Source organism: Macaca fascicularis, chromosome 1 (assembly GCF_037993035.2).
Source record: "Macaca fascicularis isolate 582-1 chromosome 1, T2T-MFA8v1.1".
Lineage (NCBI taxonomy): Eukaryota > Metazoa > Chordata > Mammalia > Primates > Cercopithecidae > Macaca > Macaca fascicularis.
The window spans coordinates 125,969,293-125,995,358 of NC_088375.1; the positions used below are offsets into that span (position 1 = coordinate 125,969,293).

The 26,066-nt window shown below is 44.1% G+C and overlaps 1 protein-coding gene and 1 long non-coding RNA gene across 3 annotated transcripts in view; one reads left to right on the top strand and one right to left on the bottom strand.

The window, feature by feature from the left end:
- LOC107126858 (uncharacterized) overlaps positions 1-26,066 on the top strand; it is a 128,601-nt gene that overhangs the window by 86,800 nt on the left and 15,735 nt on the right. The gene's annotated exons all lie outside the window — the stretch shown is intronic.
- On the bottom strand, positions 2,396-23,345 carry LOC135964431 (NBPF family member NBPF4-like). Of its 2 annotated transcripts, XR_010588371.1 has the most exons (16): positions 23,240-23,345; positions 22,925-23,137; positions 21,710-21,809; positions 20,328-20,542; positions 19,213-19,285; positions 18,150-18,361; positions 16,507-16,558; positions 15,602-15,741; positions 14,567-14,618; positions 13,580-13,749; positions 12,507-12,558; positions 11,624-11,796; positions 8,392-8,616; positions 6,618-6,832; positions 3,514-3,673; positions 2,396-2,747 (listed from the first exon to the last, which is right to left on the bottom strand). XR_010588371.1 is itself a non-coding variant. In XM_065548651.1 (14 exons), exons 1-14 carry the CDS (start codon positions 23,100-23,102, stop codon positions 6,627-6,629), a joined length of 1,935 nt encoding a protein of 644 aa, XP_065404723.1. In that variant the 5' UTR covers positions 23,103-23,129; the 3' UTR covers positions 6,401-6,626. The 2 variants fall into 2 exon arrangements, 1 of the variants encoding a protein (XP_065404723.1); XM_065548651.1 differs by lacking the exons at positions 2,396-2,747; positions 3,514-3,673; positions 23,240-23,345 and adding an exon at positions 16,231-16,318 and having other exon boundaries at positions 6,401-6,832; positions 16,508-16,558; positions 22,925-23,129.

Consider the following 26,066-nt stretch of genomic DNA (forward strand, 5'->3'; position numbering starts at 1 on the left):
AAAATCAAACACCGCATGTTCTCACTTATAGGTTGTAGCTGAATGATGAGAACACATGGACACATGGGGGAAACAACACACACTGGGGCCTGTCAGAAGTGAGGGGTGGGGGTTGAGGGGGGAGAGAGCATCAGGAAGAGTAGCTAATAGATGTTGTGGTTAATAGCTAGGTGATGAGATGATCTGTGCAGCAAACCACATGGCACATGTTTACCTATGCAACAAACCTGCACATCCTGCACATGTACCCCTGAACTTAAAATAAAAGTTGAAGGAAAAAACTAAAAAAGATTTTAAAAATCCACTTAAATCTCCATACTTGCATCACAATTAAATCAAAATTAATTACAGTACTAAATGTAAACTGCAAAACTAGAGAACTTACAGTAGAAAACATAAGAGAAAATCTTCATGATGTGGAGTTAGGCTAAGTATTCTTAGTTATCACATCAACAAAACGATTAAAGAAAATATGATCAATTCAACTATATACTAATTAAAAATTCTTGGTCAGCACAAGACACTATTCACAGAATAAAAAGACATGCTACAGATTGGGAGAAAAATATGAAAATCACTAATATGACAAAGAACTTGTGTGATAGTTAATTGTGTGTGTCACTGTGACTGAGCCCCAGGGTGCCACGACATTTGTTCCTATGTTATTCTGTGTGTGTACTGGAGGCGGGATCTGGATGACATTAACACTGGAATAGGCAGTCTATGTAAAGCAGATTGCCTTCCCTGAGTGGGCCTCATCCAATCAACCAAAGGCCAGAGGAGATGTAAAAGGCCCAATAAGAAGGAAATACTTCCTTGGGTATCTGCCTTTCCGTCTTGGGAATTTCAGCCTCCAGAATCTCATGACCAAACTGTGTTTATATACATACACATGAACACAAACACAAACACAGACACACAAAACACACACAGACGTATATGCCATATACATATACATGCATATATAAATATATATGTATACACACACACACACACACACACTTCCTAGGTAAGTAGGAAGGATTGCATTTTGTAAAGCTCAGCCATTCAACGATAATTGTTGAAGTCGGCTAGTGATTATGGGGATGTTCTAGTATAGGATTCTGTCTCCTTTTTTATACTATTGAAGTTCTGCATTTGAAGAAGTAGGATAGAATAATAGCTGAATTTCTCCACATACACGTCGAAGCCCTGGGGATTAACACAGAGTTGAAAATACCACCCATAATCCTGCCCCCAACCAGGGCTAGAGAACTCTGGGGACTCCAGGTGATTTTATTTAGCCAGATCTGGGAGCCACATAACAGCAGAGGGAGAGGAAGCACCAGGCAAATAGAGGCCAGCACAGCAGTGAGGGCCTGTTAATGACAAAACACAGGTAAAACCTTCCTCGGAAAGCGAGTGTGGAGAAACACAGATGAGGCCTGAGACCTGGTGGATCAGAACCCTGCTACTGGGGTATTGAAAGGCAGGGGCTTCACAGTGCAGACGACCAGAGGGGCCAGTCTTCGAAGGGCAGAATTGCTGGGAGATGGGGAGGCCTGGACAAAGGAAGCATCCTCTGGAGACTTGTGAGGAGAATGAATGAAGTAACTGGCAGAAATTAAAGGTCCTGCTTGAACAAAATACAATCCCAGAATGAGAGCACACATGCCTGTTCCCCAAAGCCAGACAATATTTCCTAAAATCCCAAGAAAAAATCATTTTTGCCAAGGACCTTATATCCAGTGATGCAATCCATGTATCAAGACATTGGGAAAAGTTTATTATTAAGTATGTTAAAGTCAGTGAGACCTGATTCCCTCATGAGGACTCTGTTAAGGATAAATTCCACTCAACGAGTGATGCTTAGGACACACTTTTGAATAGCTCATGTGCATCAACATATTTAAATGTAGATCTCAACCAAAAACCAAGGTGTCACATGGGCTGTCACTTTATGTTTGGGTTAAAATAACAAATAAGAAATGGCAGGTAAAGAGGTTAGAGAAGAGGAAAATAATGTCTTTGATTGTCATAGTGGTAAAAAGTTGAAGTTGAAAGAAATAATTTAAAATGTATAAACCAAATAGTAGAAATGTGTCACGTTAAAAGGGGATTAGTGACATCAAAACCTGTTCAGTGCATTGTTAAATGGGAGCTATACAACTCTTCCTAAATAACAAACAAAAAGCACACACACATACACAAACAAAAAAGAAAACAAATAACATCAACAAAGAAATCCAGTAAAACAATCTACCACATATAGTAAACATAGACTAAAACATGGAAGAGTTTAGAATATAAACAGGGAAATAAGAATGTTTTTATTAATCTAAATTCATATCCACCAAAATCAATCATAATAATAAAAGCTTAAAACATTATACGTAAAAAATCCAATAGTCCAGAGTGAGAGGCAAAATGTTTTAATGAAACAGATTTAAAACTTAAACATTTTTAACTGATGGACTAAAATTAATTTTGGATGCAAGTTAAAATTAGGGCAGAGAATATTGTTTTTCACAACAGAATGCCAGTGAAAAGAAATTAAAATTAATTTTGGATGAAAGTTAAAATTTGGGCAGGGAATATTCTATATTATGAAGAATGACAGCAAAAGCAAGGATAAAGTAAGATTTTGAGATAGAAAATTTTCAATGTACAAACATAAATATAGTAACTGACACAGGCAGGGGTGATTAATTGGTGATAAAATAGTCAGAGGAAGATTGTTAGAATACAGGATGTTTATACTATTTCAAACCACTTTCCAAATTAATTATAAACAAGGTGTCTTTACAAGGGATAGAGCTGCTTGTCCCCTCCTTTAGCAAGTGACCATCCTAGTATCACAACAATGGGGATGGACACACTGGGCCTTCTCTGCCTGCAGATGGACTGAGGTAGGAAGCTCACAGCATGGACTCTGCAGTGTTCCTGGCAAAATGGTTAGGCTGAATTTAATCATGAGGACATTTTCAGATAACTTCAGAATGTAGACCATTGAGCCAGACAGCTGACCTGTCCTCTACAAACAAGTCCATGTCACCACCTTCAATGACAACAATAAAAAGATGAAGAGATGTTTTGGGTTCAAAATGACTAAAAAAGCACAAGCTACATAGTCTTTTTACTCTTTTTGAGCCCAAAATGTCTCTTCTCCTTTTTGTTGTGTTCTTGGTGGTGACATGGACTGTTTGAAGGAGACAGGTCAGTTGTCCTGTTCAATGTTCTACATTCTGCAGTTGTCTGAGGGTTACCTTCTATGAAACTCAGGCTAAGCATTTTCAACAGGAACATGGTATTGTTCATACTCTGCCCTGGCAGAGTCCTGGCTGACATGCTGTCTCCTGCCAGCAACTCCTGACTCCTGTTCTCTACACGGTGGGAACTGAGAGGAGCAGGGCTAAGGCCTGTGAATGCTGTTTGTCCATCTGGGCATTGGTCTCCCTAGGTATTGATCACAATTGGAGGGGGATGGACTGTGGCTTCTCAGATCAAAGGAGCATAGTGGGTTGAAATAATCAAGAGTATTCTGTGTCTAAAATTCAATCCTCAGTGAAGGACCCCTGCAGGGTTGTGTTTGGACTTGAACTTGCTTTGCTGTTTTAGTTGTTTTCATCAAATGGAAAAGCTACTTTTTGTGACATCCTTTCACCCTTTGCATCCTTCCAGCAGTATTTGGTATCTGTAGGGGAGAGAAAGAAAAAATCAAATGAGCATTTTTTGTCAGGTCCTCCTGGTGGCTGAGTCTGGAGGGGTTGCTAAGTAGTGATATCTCAGGGGCAAACTGATCTCCTGCTGGGAGGATGAGCTGAAGGGTGGGCCGTGGGTTGGCTGAAGGGGGAAGCGCCATCCACAAGTGAGAAGAAAACATTCCTGAACTTCCCTGAACTTCTAGTCAGCCTGGGGTGCAGGATATAAGGACCCCACCTATGCCCAACGAGCAGTGGGGAACATCAGCCCCTTTCCTCCTGATCTCCTCTGTCTGGAGCAGAGTTATGACTTTTCCTCCCAGTGAGGATGTACTCAGCATCCATCCTGCCTGTCAAGAAGCAGAGAGGAGCAGAAGGAGAGGACCTTTTGCAGAGAAATCCACCCCATTACAACTCCATGTGCTAGTTTTCTAGGGAGGAACGGGAGGGCCATGGGAAGAACCCTGGATATGAGAAGCAGCAGGAACCTCAGACAACATACACGTCCAGGTCCACCTTTTACAACAGAGGAGTAGTGATGCCACAGGGGTAAGACTGAACTAAGGGCACATGACTTGCTATTGACAACTCAAGAATTAGAATCTATCCACTAAGGCTGTTTCAATAAAGACTGGAGAAAGCGAGAGGAAAGGCTCCAATCTGGAGGTCTCAACAGTCATGAGAGGCGGTTGGGTCACCTTGACTAGGACAGGAATAAGGTTCTAGAAATAAATATGATGTTGCTGCGCTTCTTTGGTTGGTTAAAAAAATAAAATATATATATAATTATAAGTATTTGTCCAAAGGGGATCAGGAAAAAAAGGGAATTTAAATAGAGACTCAAAATGGAGTTAGTAAAGAGAGAGCGGGGACTGTAACCATGGCCCAGCTTATTTTCCCTAATGCCCTGAAGTTGATTCCACATCTTATTCCACCTTAAGGCATTTCTAGAAATATTCTCAGTATCTAGACCAAGAGAACTCTGAAGCAGAAAGAGAAAAGGGTTAGTTTGTGTTTTACTACAGTCTCCCATCCTATTTATTGTTTTCCCCAAGTACATTTTGGGAAAGGTTTGTTTTTAATATTTTATGCCAGTGTGAAGAGAGGCATGAAGAAGGATTCATACACAATCTTCTGCAGAATTTCAGTCTTACTTTGTTATTGTATTCTCTTCAGGAAAAGTGAGACCAATGAGTTCTCTTTGGGGATTTCGTGGAAGGTTAATAATTGACCAAAAGTAAAATTTTCACATTGCAGTGGTGATTCCATGAGTGGGCTATAAAATGGTGTGGAGAAATGTAAACTGGAAGTTTTCTTTTAAAATGCAAAAGAAAATACTAAATTCCAGTATATGTAATGTGGGAGGTATTATTTCTCTACATTAGGTGTTAATATAATGACTATTTCTTATCTTTTATTCAAAACTGAGCAAGTGTGCTTCAAGCAGAAGCTAAAAGTCTAATCTATTAATTTTCTTGTTTTTCTTGTTGTATTTTTTTCGATGCTTTACAAACAGCACTACTGAGAGCAGAATACAGATCCCATGAAAGGCTGATAGATACTCAGCCTTTTTTGTGGAATAGGCACACGTATGCGACACTTCCATGTCGCTAACCTGAGGTCACAGTAGGCCACGGGTCCTTCTCATCTTTAGCCACATATTAGAGTCACATGGGAGCATTTTAAAACTACAGATGCTCAAACCACACCCCAGGCCATGTAAGTGAGAATCCCGAGGTGTGAGTTGAAGGGATTCATCTTAATTGAAATCTCACCAGGTGCTTATTACATGGCAGCAGGATTTAGAGATACTAAATGGACCAGCCCAATTTCCCATCATTTTCTTCCCTTTCCCCATTTATCTCATGATTGGCTTTGTTCCCAGTGGTTCCATGGATTGTAGCCTTGTCTCTGACAATTTCAGTTCAATCTCTCTCTTATCAATTGGGCTGGGCCAAAGCAAACATTGTCCTGTAGACAGATTCTTGTCTGTCATCTTGTGTATGCATAAAGCTGGTCCTGGAGTCACTTTTCTCAAAGTTAATTCATAAAATGCTCTCTCATATACGCTGGCCTCAAGATGCATTTTAGACTTGCATTTTAGACCCTTCACTGGACTTGTAGAAGTGGAAATGAGAATAAAAAGGAGAGAGGTTGGAACGATGAACCTCATGATGTATGCAGTTTTGAAGCCCTGCCTTTGCATGTACTTTCGGAGTGATGTCCCTTTAAAATGTGATAAATGTTCTCCAGTTATCGTCAGCTCAAGTGAGTCCATGAGGTGAGAACACTGAGACCCTGGCAACCCCACCCACGTTGGCACTAAGCTGCACATCTGGGGCTGAAGACAAACCTGACTCCAGGCCAGTGGGGAACCCCCACCTGTGACCCTGGTTCTAATTTAGTTTCCTAAGTGGGGCTTTTTGTGCTTAGTTTTAACACTTCCCGTTGAGAGGAACAAGTGATGATCAAGTTTTGACTTAGTTGGGTTGCTCAGAAGAAGACTCAAGAGGAAAATCGATGTGTAAATGATGTACTAAAGCAATGATTTCTGCAGAAAGAGGCAATGGAGCTGGGAACGAAGGGAGGAAAGGTAAATTTCCCAAGAGAGAGTGTGATTCCAGGCAAATATTCCTGTGTTCAGCAGCTTAAACTACGCACTTGGATGAGGACAAGGAGGCCTGGCTCTCCTGTGGCCATGAGAGGGACAGTCAAGACACTAGAAGAAGGAATAGAGCAGAGTTCTGAGAGCAAAGAGGACATGAGGACAGAAAGGGCCTGTCAGGGTGGGAACCCGTGGGACACACAGGTAAGAACAGACATAGGTTAGAGCAGCTGTTGGAGAGAACAAACGGGTGAGAAAAAGCAGTGGGAGAATGAGCTGTCACCATAGACAGAGAAATAAGGAGTGCAGCTATCAGCCATAGATGTGATTACCTCTGCACCCTAAGCTTGCAGGCCAGGGAATCTGCATGCCAGTCTCCACTTGCTGAGTGGGAGTTTTCTTTTGATGATCTTTGGTTTCAGGACACTGGAGGCATGAATCTGGCCAATGACTTGACGCCCTTGTGTGTTCTCTGCTGAGCCTTTAAGTGCATCACCTCCCAGCTGGGGAGGGTTCTTCATCCCCAGGGAGGGCTCTAAAACCAGCTCTGAAAATAAAACCACAGCCAATGGGATCCACTGGCACCCATGATCTTACTGTGACTTTCTCTCCCACCCAGAGGACATCAAATCAGGAAAGTGGCCTTGGAGAAGAAAGTCCAAAGGGTGAGGGGAAGCCAATAGAGTCACTTTAATATTTTCTTTTTTCTTGATCTTTCCTACATTACTGAGCAATGGTAAGATTGCCAGGAGCCAAAGGTACTGCCAATTCACAAAAATATTCAAGAAACATAGGATTAAGAAACACAAGTAGCTTCCAGGTAGATAAGGCAAAGGCAAGGAAATAACACTGTATGTAGGCTATACTTTGGGGAGAGCGGAGATTACAAAAATCAAAGTTAAATCAGAGCTGTGTTCAAACAGGAGATGGGAATGGAAGGGCCTGGCAGGGTGGCAGCCCATGTGGCACAGAGGTGGGGGTGTGAGAATCCATAGAGAAGCAAAGGAGAGTCCAGTGGGAAGAAATCAGTTTAAATAAGTCATCCCGGGACGTGTCAGGGACTGCGTATCCCCCGACACTCCCTGAGCGCCTTCCATGTGTCCTCTCCTTGGGCCCAGATGGTGCTCGTTATCTCACGCAACCCTCCCTCCTCCTGAGGACAGGGGTCCCCTCATTCCTCAGCCGAGGGCATCGCCTGACAGATGAGCACCAGGCAGCCCCAGGGGCTCCAGGAGGAGATACTGAGTGGGGCGGAGAGTGAGAATGAACACGACCCAGGGTTTTAAGGAAATCTGAGCAAAAGTGGATCCCTGTGAGACAGAAACTGAGGACATGGCCGTGGACATGAGTGGAGAATTTAAACTAAATGGAATTTCATAAAAAACACTGATGTGAACACTTTCCATGTGAAAGTTGCCCTTTTATTTCAAAAAAAGCAGGAAAAAAGGAGAGGAAACTGGACATGTCAGGAGACTGAGTGTGGGCCCAGGATTTACACTGTTACTCAATGTGCCTCATAGGTTGTTACTGAAAGTGCCTGATAGGGGAAAATTGGCTTCATGAGGGATGGGGAAGGACAGGACGAAAACTGGCAGACGAGTCTGTGTGAGAAAGGAAAGGAAGAGGGGCCCTAGAAAGCAGAGATCTTCATAACTGCTCTGTCTCAGAGGAGACATCATCCGTGAAGTCACTTTCTAAGTGTAAATTGAGCTGAAAGATCTTAAAAGGATTAGATAACACCCATTCATAAGTTTATTGGGCAATTCTTATGGAATCAGGCCCTTTGCAAATTATCATAATTAATATTCCCAACAATGATTGCAGGTAGATATTATTTTTCAGGTATCTCAGATGAGGGAACAGAGATGTAAATAGCAAAAAGACAAAAACCTTGGCCAAAGTCAACAAGCAGAAAGTGGCAAACCCAGAACCTGACAGCAGATTTGGTTCTAAGCCCCAGGCCTTTGCTCATCTCACTGGGTTGTAGCATCGTGAATTTCAGCTTGACCCTGAGGAAGCATGGGAGGCCCCATTCTCTCCTGCACCCACAGCACCGTGACCACCAACACCTGGATTAGAGCTTCATGACTCCGTTTCCTTCCCTACCTTGGAAGTTCCATTGGTTCCCAGAATCAGTGTTGGCTGTGAAACTGCAGGTGGTGGAGGAAAGGCTCCGCCTGGCCAAGCCATTCCCTTGATCCAGCTGTAGTCGCAGACAACTGGGCACCAGGGTGCTTGGTTCCAGCTGTGCATGTGCAACCTGCACCTCTGACAGGTGGTGGCTCAAGTCTGCACTCCAAGTCCCTTGGGGACAGGCCATCTTGGTGGGAGCTGAAAGGAGAAGGCGCTTCAGTAGAAACAATCTGAGTTTTCCCTTTGTTAAGACACCCAGAACACCCATCCCTGATGTCTCTGCTGTCTGTAAAGCCACCCAGTGACCCACGCCACACAGACAGACATCATGTCAGTGCAGGCGACGTCACCTTTCCTGTCTGTGCCTGGGGACGCTGACACAGCAGGGTCCCAGGCTGGGGTGTCCCTGAAATGAAAAACCTTTGCTTCAGCCCAGAGGGCTTTGGATTGTCTAACAAGACCATCACGATTATTCTGTTGTTATTCATCTCTTTCTTGTGACAAGAGGGAAAGTTCTAGAGAGGCCTCAGAGCACAGGAGAGGAGGAGCTGTTTTTCTTCACACACAGGGATGTAAGAACAGGCCAAGAGTTAGAGCTGCGAGGCTTTGAGAAAGAACCACGAGAAAGGGGGCTGGGAGGCTACAGACCAAACACTAACTGAGGCAAACTTTTATGGGTTCTGGGACACTTTGAGTTTCCCATTGACTATAATGGTTTGACCCTCTACCCACACATATCCATCCTATTGCCATATAGTGGGTGTCAGCAGACAGAGTCAATGTAGGAGAGGGACCAGTCCCTTCCCGGAAATTCAGGGGCCACAAGAGCCACAGATCAGCATGTGCGGTTCCTTAGGAAGGCAACAGAGGACACGATCCTCACATTACCCACTGCTCCAGTGGGGTTCGGGTGGCACCCCTTAAACAAATTCTTTCCATTTCCACGGGGAGAGGAACACACATTCTGAGTGGACTAAGAAAAGACTTCCAATGACCTCACGCCAGTCCAGGTTGGGCTCAGGATGGGGACGGGGCCTGTAGGGCTGGATCCACGTTGCTGTAGGGCTCCTGTCTCTCCTCCCCTCTCCACATCCTTGTTCTCTGCAAGGTTTTCTAAGTTTTCTTAAAAACGCCTCAGTGCCCTCAGCTCTAATATGCAAATGCCACTGCCTGCTTGGGAGTGTCCTTTGAGCCCTGAACAGGTTATAGCAGGACAGAGCTTGCTTGCAAAGGGGCAGGACATACAGCAGGTGCAAGGTCAGTGTGTATTTTAATTGTTTCATGAATCACTGTGATTCTAGAAAAGCATTTGCTGTTTTGAAACTCAGGGAGAAATGCAAAATGGGAAAGGGGATGGTCCCAGTAAGAAAGGCACTTACTGACCAAAATAGAATAGAGGCCAACATCTTTGTTGCTAGTTTCTTTCTTTTTGTGTGTGTGCCTGTGTGTGTGTGAGTGTGAGTGTGTGTGACACAGGGTCTCACTTTGTTGCTGAGGCTGCAGTGCAATGGTGCAATCATGGCTCACTGCAGCCTCAACTAACCAGGCTCAGGTGACTCTTCTACCTCAGCCTCCCGAGAAGCTGGGACTACAGGTGTGTACCACCACGCCCTGCTAATTTTTTTGTAGAGACAGGGTTTCACCACATTACCCATGCTGGTCTCAAACTCCTGAGCTCAGGCGATCCACCTCCTTGGCCTCCCAACATTCTGGAATTAAAGATGTGAATCACCACACCTGGCATTTTTGCTAATTTCATTACAACATAATCCAATATACTGAGGGACATCACAGAGTTACTTGCTCTTACTAGAAGATAATGTAATGGGTAAAATCCCCAACAATCCACATCAAATTCCCAGAATTGAAGTTATAAAAAAGAGAATGAGCAAGAAGAAACGAAAATTGGATTTTGTTTTTACACATCCTGTGAAGCTGCTATCTCAAGGGGCACTTGCTCAGAGGAAGGGTTTTCTGGACGTCGTGGGGACAGGAACCACTCTGCTTTGCTCATCGGTTACGCCAGAACCTCATGAGGGACACCAGTTGTCGATGGTTTTCATGAGAATATAGCACTGAGACCAAAACTTGATTGAAACTAAAACCCACACGTGGAGAAAACCACTGGAGCTCTGCAGAGGATGCAAGCCTGGCCACACATAAAGGAAGGGATGCTGGACTGCGTCAGTGGAGGGAAGACCCCCTCGGAGGAAGTAGAGCCGCAGTCCCCAACCTTTTTAGCACCAGGGTCTGGTTTCATGGAAGACATTTTTTCAGGGACCAGGGTAGGAGGGATGGTTTTGGGATGATTCAGGCACATTACATTTACTGTGCACTTTATTTCTACAAATATTACATTGTAATATATAATGAAACAATTATACAACTCACCGTAATGTAGAATCAGTGGGAGCCCTAAATTCGTTTTCCTGCAACTAGATGGTCTCATCTGGGGGTGACAGTCACTGGGAGACAGTGACAGATCATCAGGCATTAGATTCTCATAAGGAAAGCACAATCCAGTTTCCTGGCATGTGCACTTCACAATAGGGTTCGAGCTCATGTGAGAATCTAATGCCCCTGCTGATCTGACAGGAGGTGGAATCCAGGCTGAAATGCTCTCCCAACGCTCACCTCCTGCTCTGTGGTCCAGTTCCTAACAGGTCATGGACCCATAATGACCCATGGCCTCAGGGCTGGGGATCCCTGAAGAAGAGAATCTAGCTTAGGACACAGGAATCATGAAACAGGCCTCCAAATAATCGGGAAAAACTCCCAGCATATCTGGATGGCCAGAGAAGAGATAAGGGCATGTAGTTAGCAACATAATTTCAGGAAAGAGAGTTTCCCTATCTTAAAGAAGGAGGTCTGTTATATAAATTTCTTCAGCTAAGCTACTGTGGCCAAGACTTTGCAATAAGTCCTTACCACACCCCTCTCTGGCCTGTTTTGATAGCCACAGCCTACTCTTGTGAGAAGGATCCAGGTGACAGAGGAGTCACTTGGGACAGGAGAAGAGGAAGTTCTACCCAGTGGATGTCTGTGCTTAAAACTGGACCCAAGAGCCAGATTCAAAACAGGATCAGTGTCTAGGGCCTGCCTGCAGAGGTGGTCTCTCTGAGCTGCACGAGTTGCAGAAACAAAACATACAGAGGCTGCCTGGGATGACAGTGGATCTTTGTGACCTCCAGGATGGAGTACTCACAGGCTATATCCAAAGCAGAGCAGGCAAGTTGATCCTCCAATGAGGACAAGGTGCTGCTATAAGGCTGGTGACAGTCAGACAGGTCACGGTGAACTGAAGGAGTCAAGTAAACTTCATCCACGGAGTCCTCTGGGATTTCCTGCTCCTTCACCTCTGGCAGCTCCTGGCTGAGCCTGGGGTAAAGAAGACAGAAGATAAACGCCAGAGAGAACCAACACCACTGCGCCCAGCTGGTTCTATAGGGAGGCCCTCAGGAAGGCCCAGAGGAAGCAAAGTACAGTCTCCTCAGGGAGATACAATCATCCTTCCCTGTCTCGAGAAGGAGACAGAGCGTGAGAGGCTTTGAGTGCACTGGGCAGGAAATGAGCTGGGGAGGAAGGAAATGGAGTGATCCCTGTGGGAAACTGTTGCATACATTTTATTGAAATTAGCATCATTGGCCAAATGAATACAGACTCTTGAGTCTTCACAGAGTTCCTGTATCCTCAACATCTCTTGTTCTCAACATTGTAGCATGACATGCATTATTTTCATTAACTTTCCTGCTGTCAAATACTTGTAAACATGGTAATGCCAAAGAGGCAGACATCAAGTGTGCAGCTCCACTTTAATAAAAAAGGACAGAAAAGGGGACTGCAGAAAATGTCTGTGACTGATCAGTTCAACAGAGTCAACTGAATGCCCATTAGTAGAATTGAAAGGAATTAATAAGAAGGAAATACAAATACAGGTGTACAATGAAAAGAGTCAACCTTATGAATATGGCTATTTCATGGCTGGCTGAACAGATGGAGCAGGTATATTCTGCACACTCTGATTTTCCCTGCATCCGAGACTCCGGATATCAACACTGTATTAACTGTCCCTGATTCCTCAGAGTTACCTGGGGCACGGTGGGTCTTGATCTTCTAGCTCCTCTTGATCCTTTTCAATTTCTGCAAATAAATTCAGACAGAGACAGACACATTAAGCAGGTTCTCCTACACACACAAACAGCCCACTGTGCAGTCCTAACATAAGAACATCAGTTTCCTCAGTGGGAGAACAGGACAGTGTGAGAGAAACATTCCAGGAGGCCTGAGGCCCTGTCATGAGAGAGATGCCTTGGTTTTCTTCCCTGAGCCTAGGAATGAAATCTCCCTGTTCTGGTAGATCATTATCCCAACATCAACCGTCCTGATTTTGTGCAAATAGTTATGCAAGTTTTTCACACCAATTCAAGGCAAACACCTCATCAGCTTTCTAGAAGGAAAACTGCAATATTCAGCCTTCAGTCATCAAATACCCACATTGTTCATGGTGGCAAGGAGTTTAGACACTGAAATTAGAATGAAGGAGAGAACGTACAGACCTTTGAATCAAAATGAATCTTTGGTACTACAAAGGGAAATTGGCATTTCGTGACATCTAGGAGTGACAAGGCCCAGTCTTGTTTCTGGACACATAACAAAAGCAAATGTACTGCTCACCTAAAACAGGCCAACATCAAGGACACAGAGAATGAGGCTAGGTTCTTTAAAACCTAGGTAATATCTTTAACGAAAAGTAGACAAAGATGCCACTGGCCTTGGGCAGGCATAGAATCTCAAAGGACATGGCTGGGGAAAGAAACTTGTAAGGAACACACTAGCTGGCAAGACGAATCTTATTCAGATTAAGAGGCCTGACAGATACCTGTTGGGCATGTGCTGCGTAGGTTGGTGTGAATTTGTCAATGTCGTGACAGTGGGCCAGGGTGACACAGGCCTGGTCTGAGATGAGGAAGAGAGCAAAGCTCACTGACCCACCCCATGTCTGTGCTTCCAACTTGATTTTTGATTCTGATGCAAATCATCCTGTGTCTGTGAGTCATGCCCACCCCAATGACGCGTCTCAGTCCAGCCAGGGGTGCAAGGATTACGGAGTCTACCTGGGACACCAATTGGAGATTTATTGTGGTCACAATGGAGTACTCACTGTCTACGAGAGCCAAGCTGACTTGCATTTCTTCAAAACAGTACGAAGTGCTCCCATAAGGGCGGTAGGAGTGAGGTAGGTCAGGAAGGATGGAAGGAGTCAAGCAACATCCATCCAGTGACTCCTGGGGGACTTCACGCTTGTCCCCCCTCAGCGGTCCCCTGCTGAGCCTGTAAGGTAGGAAGGAGTAAGGATTAATCCAAGGAGTTTCAGCGCCCAGCTGCCTTCACGTGAGGCAGGAGGCAGTGATGGCAGAAACAAATGGGGCAGCCCATTAAAGAGTTCAATATTCTCCTCTTTGTGGTGGGTCACAGTGTGGTTGCCATGGGGTGGGTTGCAATACAGAGAGAGGGAAAGAGAGAAGAGAGAGAGAGAAGCAACAGGAACTCAGCGAAGTGGCCAGATCACGATTTTCTGAGGAAGGAGACTGAGTGTCTCTGTATGGTGCAGTCGTGACTCACTGAATATCCTGTTCCATAACGGTGGCTTCATTCCTTTCTTTTAAATGGTGTTAAATTTTATGTGTAGTGACCAATTAAACATAGCTTTTGAGGCATAATAATATCCCCGAAATCTCATGCCATCAAGTCCTTCTTCTCTCATTACTATATGTGGTATAATAATAATCTTTTTCTACCTAATTTCCTTACCTTGAAATGCTTAGCATTGTGTTAATGCAAAACAGCAGAAAGCAGATATGAATCTCAGGCTGGTTGAAAACATGAGAAGAGATAGCTGCTTTACAGAAATCTCTGGGACTGATTAGTTGTTCACAAGATAACTGGTTTTATGTACTGAACCTGAGAAGTTAACACGAAATGGCCAACAATGCAAGTATCACAATGAAAATGTAAAACATGGTTAGAAAGGATCATTTCTGGTTGGCTGAAGGGATGAATTAGGTATATTCAGGACTTTCTGGTTTTCTGGGGATATGAGTTCCACAGGTGTCACCCTGAATTGAGAGCCCCGATTTTTTTTAATTACCTGGGATCAACTGTTTCTTTTCCTTTCACCTCTTCAAGGTTATTTTGCTTTTCTGCAAGTATATTAAGAGAAGACCAGTCACATGAACTTGATTCCATTCATACATGCACAACCTTGTGTCCAAATCTACCTAGGGGCATAAATATACTCGGTGTGATAACAGGCTATTGTGAGAGAAATTTTCCAGGAGGCCTCAGGGTGAGCCTTGTGAGAAGTCACTAGGTTTGCTTTCCTGAGCCATGGAGCAAATCTCCCTGATATGACAGGTCATCATCACAGTCCCTTCTGTCCTGAGTCACAGCAAAATGTTAACCATATTCTATTTACTAACAGATCCTGGAGATCTACTTAAATGCTTCCTAGCAGGTTACTGCAGTATTCAGCATGTTTCCTTCAGATAAGCTGTTTTCGGTGTTTTTGTAGAATGTACATTTAGAGGGACAGATTAAATCAAACGCATCTCTAACGCAACATGGATACATTGGCCTTTCATGAGGCAGGGAGTTCCAGGGCCCAGCCTCCTTTCAGAAACATACAAAATCTAATAGTGGTGTCATGTTCTGGTACTCACAGACCTCTTAGCTAAGACAAGCCTGCTAAAAGGGGAGGGAGTCTAGCCTGAGAGAAGTGAACGAGGGTAATGACAGCTCCAAGGATATAGATAAGGCTGCCAGTGGCCTTGGACAGGCAGAGAAACTCAGGTTGTTTGGGAGGGAAAATTAGAAGATTTCATGTGAGATGACAGATTAAATCTAAATCAGGAGGACTAGTGGTTACATCCTGCACCCAGGCTGCAGAGGTGGGTATGAATTTGTCAGGTCAACCTTGGGTACAGTGATTTGCCAATGGGGCAAAGATGAAGGACAATATGTGGTTTTGGACGAGGATGGAGCACAACTCTGACTCCTAGGATGCCTTCCTTCAAACTCAATCCTAGAGCCTGGTTCTAACCGGTGTGTAAGCATTGCGTCTTCCTGAAGGTATGAAATCTGTCATTATGGACAGATTGTGGGATGCAAAGAATAGGGAGCCTACCTAGGAAGCCAAGTGGGGTTTCATCCCATTTGGATTTGGAGTAATCCCTGGCAACATCCTGAACAGAGCAAACTTTCTCTTCATCCAGTGCCAAGAAAGTGACTTCATGATGCAGGTAAGAGTTGGACATGTCACAGTGTCTAGAATGAGAAAAAACACATTCCTCTGGTAAGTCCTTCAGGATTCCCTTCTCTTCAGAATCCTGCAGCTTCCTGATGAGCCAGGTAGGATAGGAAAGACAGCCGATTAGATCAAGACAGACTCAGCACCACAGCATGTCATGTGATTTGATGGGACACAAAGGGAGTGGTCACAGAAAGCAAAGGGGGGACAAATGAGCTGCTGCAGGAGACCCAGACTCTCCCTGTAAACTAGCAGCATGACTTGCAGCAGAGAGATCTAACACGGGGCTTCACTTCCTTCACACAAATGGCGTTGATATTTACATGCAGCATCCACGTGAACAGAGCTCTTGAGGCATTCCAGACTCACAGCTGCTGTTTTTAAGGTCCCCCTTTTTCAATATTTTGATATCATATGAAATTTTTTTTTTAAATTTTCTGTCTTGCAAACTAAGTAGTTGCCAACATGCTGACACAAAACATTCAGAAAGCAGATATGCATCTTACTCTGGATTAACCACATGGGAGACCACAGGTGAGATCAGGAAATCCCTGAGTTTAGTCAGTTCACCTGGCTCAACTGATTGTCGGTTCCCATGCTTGAGATGGATTAAGAAATTGAAACCTATTCAAGTACCACAATAAAGAAGATAACATTGTGAAAGGGGTAATTTGCAGTTGGATGAATGGATGAGACAATTCTGTTCATCACTTCCTATTTTCCCTGGATCCGTGGTGTCCAGGTGTCACTACTGAACCAACAGCCCACAAATCCACAGTTACCTGGGGGGCACTGGCGCTTTCCCCTGTTCTTCCTCATGATCATTTTGATTTTCTGTAAACAAATTCAGAAGAGCAGGTCACAGTAAGGAAATCACACTTCACAAGAAGAAATCAGTGCCCCGTCAAGGCACAAGAACATAAATATCCTCAGTGTAAGAATGTGACATTTTGACAGGAAGGTTCTAAGGCGCCCTACATTAAGTCTTGTCAGAAGTCGATAAGCCTTCTTTCCATACCCATGGAGCAAAATCTCCCTCATGTGGTAGATCATAATCACCTCTCCTCTGACATAAGTCTGTGCCGACAGTTAAACAAACTTTTCTCACAAGAATTCAAAAAGGCCCTAACTACTCTCCAGAAGTGTTGTTGCAATACTGATTTATCTTATCATATATCATGGTCAATGAACGGTTCAAGAAATTTATATAGGAGACTGAACTGATGGATAAATTCCAACAACCCTTGCAGAAAAAAGAGTGTGGTGCTACACAGAAACACTGGCCACTCATGGGGTGATGAACTTAGGGCCCAGCCTTATTTAGGGAAACTTCTAAGCAAGATAAAGGTAGCAGTGTTTATATCCTGCTTTCAAGGTGACTGCTTAGCTGAGACAAGCTGATTTAAAGGAGACCAAGTCTGGGGCTGAGAACAGTGAATCCAGAGAAACAACATCTCCAAATACACAGGCAAGACTGCCAGTGGCCTGTGACAGGCATAGAAACTCCAGGTACATTGTTCAAGGACACAAATAATTATTGCATGTGACAAGAGACATAGGAACCGAGCCAGGAGACCTGACAGCTACCTCCTGTACACAGATGGCTATGACTTTGTCACACCTGCCTGTGGTCCAACATGCTGACATTGGGGCCAGGAAGACAAAGTCATGCCATGGGACAAGGAGTAGAGGAAAGTTCTCTGACCCTTGGATGGCTGTGTGCAATATTCCCTCATAGTTTCTTTCTTTACTTTTATCCATTTATTTCTTCATTTCTTTCTTTCTTTCTCTTTCTTTTCTTTCTTTCCTTTCTTCTTTCTTTCTTTCTTTCTTTCTTTCTTTCTTTCTTTCTTTCTTTCTTTCTTTCTTTCTTTCTTTCTTTCTTTCTTCCTTCCTTCCTTCCTTCCTTCCTTCCTTCCTTCCTTCCTTCCTTCCTTCCTTCCTTCCTTCCTTCCTTTCTCTCTTTTTCTTTCTTTCTTTCTCTCTCTCTGCCTTTCTTTCTTCCTTTCTTTCTCTCTTTCTTTTTTTTTTTTAATTGTTACAGAGTCTCTGTCTGTCACTCAGGCTGGAGTGCAGTGGTGCAATTATGGCTCATTGCAGCCTCTACCTCCTCGGTTCAGGTGACTCCCCTGTCAGCCGCCCGGGTAGTTGCAATGACAGGCACGCACCACCATGCCTGGCTAATTTTTCATATTCTGTGTAAAGGTGGGTTTCACCACATTTCCCAAGCTGGTCTTGAACTCCTGAATTTAAGTGACCCACCCACCTAGGCCTTGCAAAGTGCTGGGATTACAGCCATGAGCCACTGCACCCAGCTCTGTCTTAGTATGTAAATCAAACCAATATGTATGTATGCAGCCTGTCCTCAGAATTGATCTTCCTCAGCCTAGACAGAGGCAGGAGGGACAAAGAATAGAGAGGCTACCTGGGAGAATGTTTAGAGCTTCCTTCTCTTCATCATGAGAGGGTTCATTCTCTACAACCAGAGCAGAGTCGACTTTGTCTTCCTCAGATGTGATTTTGGTGCTCCTGTGAGGCTGGTTGGAGTCAGATGGGTCGTGACTATTTGAACAAGTGACAGCACATTCCTCCAGTGAGTCCTGAGGGACTTCCTTTCCTTCAGCCATCTGCACCTCCCTGATGAGCCTGGTGGGATAGAAATGACAGAAAATTAAACCAAAAGACATAGGACCCCAGGAAGTCCTACTGGTTTTGACAGGAGGCATAAGAGAGTGGTCTCAGAAAGCAAAGGGGAGTTTCCCTTTAAGAAGGAACAGACAATCCTCTCCTCTCTGCAACAGAGCAGAGAAAATCAGAGAGGAAACAGCAACTAGAGATCATTGCACTGGGTAGATAGGAGCTGAGGAAGGAGACTCGGCTCTCTCTGTGTGGTACAGTCTTGAGAGCACACACAGAGACTAAAAACAGCTGCCACATGGTGTGTCTAAGCTGGGTTGTAGTTAACATATGGTGACCACGGGATTGCAGGTGTTTGAGCCATTGTAGACTCCAGAGATGGTGTGGCTTCTAATTTTTTTTTTAATTTATATATTGTGCCATGAAATGTAAACTTTTTGTCTAGGTGCTTTTCTTTGTGTTCAACTTTGCTAGGTACTTCCTAATTCCTCTGCTTGTTGCCTCTCTGTTGTTTATCTTTCCGTAAAAGAACATAAAGTCCGCCATGTAGAAAGCAGCTTTGCGCCTCCTCCTGGCTTTCACTGCAGGGGAGAACAGGTCTCATCTATGTGTGCAGGAAGTCCCTTGGGCTGTGTGTTCATCTAGGGTCATGCTTACGCGTACCATGAAGACAGTGGACAAGCATGTTAACAGGGCTAGTTCCTGTTGGGTGAATGCATGGAATCAGTGGACTCTGCAGCTTTCTTATCCTGCATCTGGAATCTGTAACTACCTTCACCCGACTTGTGTTCTTTCTGAGACCCTTTTCATATTTTACCACCCATTACCTGCTCCTGATTATTCAGTGTTACCTGGGAGCAGGTGATTCCTGTACTTTCTCAACCTCCGCATCTTTCTCATCTTCATCCTCATCTTCATCAGTTTCTGCAAATACAGAAGTGTCCATTCAGATATTTCCCACTTCACCTATGCAAGCACAGTGAGCCCTATGTGCATGGACACATGAACATCTATATATATGGGTCTGCACTGTACTGAAAGCTCTCATGTTTTATCTCTAACAAAATGCCCTGGAATGGTTTCCTGATCCATAACGCAATCGTTTCTGATCTTGGGGGTCACCATCAAGATGTGGCCAAATATTGAAAAGACTTTTTCCTCTTCACATCACTGCAGGCTTGTCCAGCCTCTCTCTGAACTTCAGCAGCTGTCTCCCCAGTCCTCCCACAGATGTGATTCCCAGGCACAGGCTGTGTGTCCTGTCACAGCTCGCATTTAGAACCTGTATCTTTCTCTTAGAACAGGACAAACAGCCTTGTCCCACAATACTCCGTACATCAGGGACTTCATGGGCCCCCCAAGTGGCTTATACTGTGTTATCCAGGGACACTGTCTCCATGGGGAGTGCTCCAGCCTCAACCACTTCCTACTACCAAATGCCAGCACTTCAAGAGCCTTCTCCAACAGCACACAGCGAGGGGCTTTATCTCATGTGAAATAGAGTCATAAGTGTTCCCACATTTGAATGCCAGAGACAATTTGTTTGCCTTTACAGATTTAGAGACAGAAACCCAGGAAGGATAAATTAATCATTTGGGCACAGTTGCTAAAGACATTGCTGAAGATAGAGCCTGGGAACCTTCATTCTTAGTCTGGGTCTCTTTTCACTCTAACAAGCTGCCTCCTGTCACAGCCTCCTTCCAGTCCTTTAAAACTGGACGAATGCTGCCTCTTGCTCCAAAGACCACGTTCCATCAAGAAAGGAGGAGACATTTGCAATACTGTGACCTCCAACCCCATGGGTTTCCCATCTCTATTCCTACTCAGGAAGTCCTGATCATGTCATGGCCACAGATATTTACTGGAAAGATACTCTACCCATAAAATTGTCATTGTGGAGGTATAGAGGTCTGGGGACTTTCATAAGCCTAGAGCTGTGTGTTATCAGGGCCTGTGGCCACCTCACCTGGACTGAGCTTGTGGAGAAGGCGCTCTGCCAGCCGGCGCCCCTCAGCCAGCTGCTCTCGGAGGTCCTGACCCTGGAACTTGTCAAGGTCATCAGGAGTGAGGAGGGCCTTGAAATGCTGATTCAGTGAACGGGAGGCATCTCTCCCTTCCTGTAACTTCTCCCGTAACTGGGTCAGCTCTCGTGCCTGAGAGTGAACCAGGGCTTTATATTGCCTAAGGTGAGATAGTAGAGAACATTTAATAACGGTATGGGATGAGTGATCAGTTCTAATACTGCAACAGAGGTTTCTGTGAGAATGTCCTCAAGGAGCTTTCCAAGCAGAAGGTCAGCACATATTTGGGGAAATGTCTTTGTCACGGAGAAAAATACAATATTAACAATATATATATATATTTAAGTTATACATATGTATATATTTTTAAAGGGTTCCTCTACATAAGAGAGTGCTCCTGTAAGATCCTTGATGATGTTCCATTCATCTTTCTTTTCTGTAAACAAAAGCTGGTGTCTTCCTAGATCAGTTCCAAATGGATATCCTTTCAGTTCCTCACTTTGGCCATGGACATTTCTATATGGAAATTCACACAGTGCGTCTTGCAGTGACTTGAACTAAAGCCACGCATAGAAATGTGACCAGGTGCAAATGGGGTGGATTTGAAAGATGTAGGAAGAAAAAAATGACAGGGTTAAGAAGGCAAGATTGCCTGTAATCCCAGCACTTTGGGAGGCCGAGACGGGCGGATCACGAGGTCAGGAGATCGAGACCATCCTGGCTAATATGGTGAAACCCCGTCTCTACTAAAAAATACAAAAAACTAGCCGGGCGAGGTGGTGGGCGCCTGTAGTCCCAGCTACTCAGGAGGCTGAGGCAGGAGAATGGCGTGAACCCGGGAGGCGGAGCTTGCAGTGAGCTGAGATCCGGCCACTGCACTCCAGCCTGGGCGACAAAGCGAGACTCCGTCTCAAAAAAAAAAAAAAAAAAAAAAAAGAAGGCAAGATTGATTGAACAAATGACATGCGGCAGTCAGTCAGGAGGTGATTCTAACTAAGAGTAAATGGGGTGGTGATCACACACCATTTGAGTGTGCTAAATGCTGCTGGGTGGTTCACTTTCTTTTAATTAACTTTGGTTATGCAAATTTCACCTCAACAATGCCTTGTTTTAAAAAGAGAAAACAAGGTTCAAGAAACAACTGCAACCCATAACTTACTAACATGACTGTTCTCTGTTTTATAAATGTTTGTGTGACATGTGCCTGCCATGTAAATGCCTGCCCTTGTCCTGGCCCAGCTTAGCTCTTAGTTCTCCCAGCTGAGTTGCTGCACTTCAGAGATTCACACCACTGCCCATCTGCCTGCCCCCAACGGGGCCTACTCACCCGAGCTCCTCAGCTTGCCTGAGCTTCTCTGCCAGCTTCTCCACGAACTGCAGTTCATCCCTCAGCACAGAGTCTATGATGTCTTTGTACTCTTCACACTCTGAGAAAAGACAGACACACCTGCCTCAGTGCAAGGCTGGACATGCTGCTGGGATCACTACTGACAGGGCAGGCAGCAGCATCCATCCCAAGGACGAAAGCAGCCCCAGTACCAGGCTCCAGGCGGGCATTTCCACATCTTTATTTATCAACCTCCCAACATTCTAGCAACTGATACTCTCCAACTTAGAGATGGGGAGAAAAAAACTCAAGGGCATATCAAGTAACTGGACAAGATGATCCACCTGGAACAAGGCAGAGTCAGAATTCACAGCCCCTGAGGTCTGACTCTGAATCTTGGGACACTTTCCCAAGATTTAGAAGAAATAGATAATGTTAAGTCATTGCAGCACTTTTCTGAGGTACATATTATTATAGTACCCAATGAACAGATGAGGAAACTTAGGCACCGAGAAGATAGGCAACTTGGATGGAGCCCAGGAGCCCAGGGTCCCTGCTCTGCACACGACACTGCTACCTCCACAATGTCTTATGTGCCAGCTTTGTTCCTCTTTAGGAATAAGAGCCTGTGCCCCAGGAAGCAGGACTTCCCTCTCACCATGGTACTCCCTGCTCTTGATGCTGTCACTTAATGGCTGCCACAGTTACTATTAGAAGCAATCTCCTCTTTAAACTCCTTAGTGCAGGTGCTGTGTACTGTCACTATGTTTCCCCCAGGGTGCCCAGAATAGAGCTTTGGCTACTAGGCCTCAAAGAAGTCTGAAGTGAATGGAAGTTCATTAGTCCCAGATGTTTAGACCAACAGACTAGATGTTACCTGTCTGCAGCATCTTACATGGTACAGAGAGGATTCTCATAAACATGATTTAGCCTCTTGCTGAGAAGAACAGGTGGTTCTGTGCCTGTGTCAGCAGTCAATATGTTGGATTTTAACTCTCCTCTCACCTCACACCAGACTGCAAATGTGGAAAAGTTGCTAACTACTTTGTGCCTCTGTTTTCCATGTTTAACAAAATGAGGTTAAAATACCCACTTCTATTGTCCTAGAAGTATGGGAAGGATGACATTAATTTTGAAGAAGAGACCGTTCAATTTCTCAGAGAGAAGACAGGTGATCGGTCCTCACTTTTGTGATGGTGAATCTATAGAACTTACTGTATTTCTTCAGCTGGTTGGCCAGGGAGTAGGCAGTAGCTTGAGTTATAAGGAATTTCTCTTTGAGGTCTCGGAACTGCTGATTGCTCTCTGCCAGCTGGGAGCGCAATTCCTTGTTGATTTCTAGGATGTTCATCTCTGCCCTCTCGCGGGACAAAGGGTCGGCAGATACCACCATGCTGACGTTTGTGGCAGAAGAGGTAGAGCCAGGGACTGGGGAGAAGAAACCCAAACACATGATGGGTCAAAAACTAGTGAAATCAGTTAGGTGTCATTAGGACTGAGAGATGACAATAACTGGAATTGTTAACTTACAGTTGAGAGAAACTTGATCAACACCCACAACACTTTAGAGTCCTTAACCACAAAAACAGGGTCCAGGCTGCCTGAGCTCAGAGTTGAAGGCCCTGCCTATAGCTCCAACTCTGACAAGAGTGAGGGAGGTAGCAGCCAGCGTGCCAGGTAACGGTCTGCAGTTGCAATAACAGAATTCGAAGGTGGGGGTGTCGTGGAATCTTAGGAGCCCTGCATTCCAATTGCCCAGCCTGTGCTGAAACACTAGGGCCCTGATCTTACCTGAGGGTCACTGATGGGGACCATTTCTTCAGCAGTCACTCTCAGTGTTAGTGCACCCTTGTGACAATGCTACAGGCCCACCTCTTTCCCAATACATCTAAGCATGTTCCTCATTGCTCATCTCTTGTGTGTATAAAATCATCAAGGTAGAGGTAGTTTCCCAAAAGCTTGTATTTTCTTGGTGGTAGTCACAAAATCACTCTACCTTCTCTAAGTTGAATCAGATCCTAAGGCTTTTCCACATGTGAAAGATATCAGACTTAGACTGCCATGATATCCCCTGGGTCTTCTGCATTTTTTTTTTGTAGCTACTGAAAAGTGAATGAATGATTCATTTTTAGAAAATATTTTCTCTCCTGGATCATTATTCCTCTTGCTGCATCCCATTGTTATGTTCATTTATTTTATCTTACTGGGGCAGCATCTTGGCTTTTCATTACACTTAAGACCAGTTTCACATCCCTATGTCCATAGCTCTTCCTCTATGTGTAGGTTGATTTGTTTTTTTAATGTCACTGAACACTCGTTTCATACTTGTCACTTACGAATATCATTCTGGTCCCACAAGAGCTCTTTTCAAGATATCAAGAGATCAAAATCATTTGTACATATCCCCTGAAAACATGTGTGACCGTGTATCTTGGAAAGTCTTGCAAACCTGATGCTATTTTGTTGTTTTTAGTTTTCCCATATATTGGAAAGAATAGGGCCTGGAACGCTTCTCAGAGAATATTGTTGGATATATCTATATCCATCTCTATATCTATATCTATATCTATATCTATCTTTATCTATAGTTGCTCTAACAGTGTTGATGTCTGGTTGTATTCCACCTGGCAAGATCAAGCTCACGATCAGGTGTGGTTGGTGATCCTCAGTGTTCCTGTGCAGTAGAAGGTGAGTTTGAGATGAGAGGGTCGAGTAGGGGAGCGTGCTCCCCTAAACCACCTCCTCACTTTCTCAGCTTCCATCCTCAACCAGGTTTTGTGAGGCTAGGACTTGGGAGTTTGTCCTGTAGCCCAGGTCTCCTAAGTGTGGCTGTTGGACTTGCCTGAGTTGAGGGTGTGATGAGTGTGACCACGGGCTACCCAACATTCATGTGGAAGCGAAGGGAGGAGGACTGGATCAATCCCATTGGAAAGCGCTCCTCTCAGTAGCCCGCACTGTCCTCTAACTACACTGTGTAATGACAGTGCTTTGAGATGTATTAAAGGCTGTAAATTTATCTACTCTCTGATGTCTCAGAGACCTGACATTCTGTGTCAGAATGAAAATCTATTTTCGTCATTTTAAAAATGATGAAACTGCAGATTCACAAAGTTACGTGGTTTACTTGAGGTCACACAGGGATGAGTTTTGAGCATTGCCAATAAAAGGAATCACAATAATTATTCAGTAATTATTTATAGAATCCATGTAATTCAGTAAATAGTCACAAAATTATTTATTGACCAATTCATACTAAGCATTTTGTTCAAAACTGTACACATGCTTGGATATAATATTTTCATCATAATCCTTAAGGCAATGTTATTTTCCGTAAGACACAGGTAAGAAACCTGAAGAAGAGGGATAGCAAATCATGTATTTGGCCGTATTCCTATTTTTTGGTTTCTGTGATGCTGGAAGAATGACCAGAATGAGTCAGGAATGCTCAGGAAGAGCATTCATCCCTGTGTCATTTTCTAGGACAGAGGTGTGCCCTCCTTCAGCACTGGGACCAAAATTCAGAAGTGTCTGTAACCTTGCTTTAACAGTGCGGGAAATAACCTTTATTACCTGGAATTTCACTGGAACTTTGGAATATACAAGAGAAGTATGACACCTGGGTCTTCCCTTGGCTGTATTTATTTCACTCTTCTATTGAATACCAATGATTCTCTTTAAGACTTTGCCTTTTCATAACCACAATATATATTTTATGGAGAAGATTTTACTGTTAGCTCTATTTAGAATGAAGAAATATAAGCTATGGTTTAGGTTTTATGTCCTGGACTTAATATTTTTTCTGATCTCTCTTTTGAGATTAAATTCTCATGTAAATAGAAAAATGCTTCTTACTACTTATAAGAGCAAATTAGTTATTGGTTTGAGTTTCTGAAGTCGAAGCACAAACTTTTGTTCTTAATCTTTGTCCCCATTAGTGCCACTCAATGTCTCTCAGTATGACCTGGCCGTGCGTCTGCACTTACCGTCATCCTGCTGAACCATTTCCATCCACTGTACAATTCCATCAGTGATTCGGGCTCTTCCCAAAGCTCCCTGAGATGGGTCCAGGTCCCAGGATGTCAGACACCTTCCAGACACAAAAGCAACCCCTTCTGTAGAGTGGGTAGCTGGGTTCCCACCTCACTGAAGTTGGCAGGGATGTTCTAGGGCAGGAAGGAATGTTTTACCTTTTTAGGGGGTCTTGTCTTCATGTCTCAGTGCCTCTGATCTAGTGAACACAACTGTCCTGAATGTGAAAGAATTGCTAAATTTCTGGTTTCTTTTCTGGTGGCTAGAACAGGTTTATAAGACTTCCTTACTTATCCATGTCTGCTGAAGTTTGAGTTCTTGGTAGTAT

Bases quoted from the DNA above. Each gene is read 5' to 3' on its own strand.
- LOC135964431 (XM_065548651.1), bottom strand. From the start codon at position 23,102: ATGGTGGTATCTGCCGACCCTTTGTCCCGCGAGAGGGCAGAGATGAAC. The intron at 13,750-14,566 runs GTAATTAAAAAA...CCTACCTTACAG, and splicing joins AAAGAAACAGTTGATCCCAG to GCTCAGCAGGGGACCGCTGA. The intron at 6,833-8,391 runs GTAGGGAAGGAA...TTTTATTTTCAG, and splicing joins GAACCAATGGAACTTCCAAG to AGCTGGTTTTAGAGCCCTCC.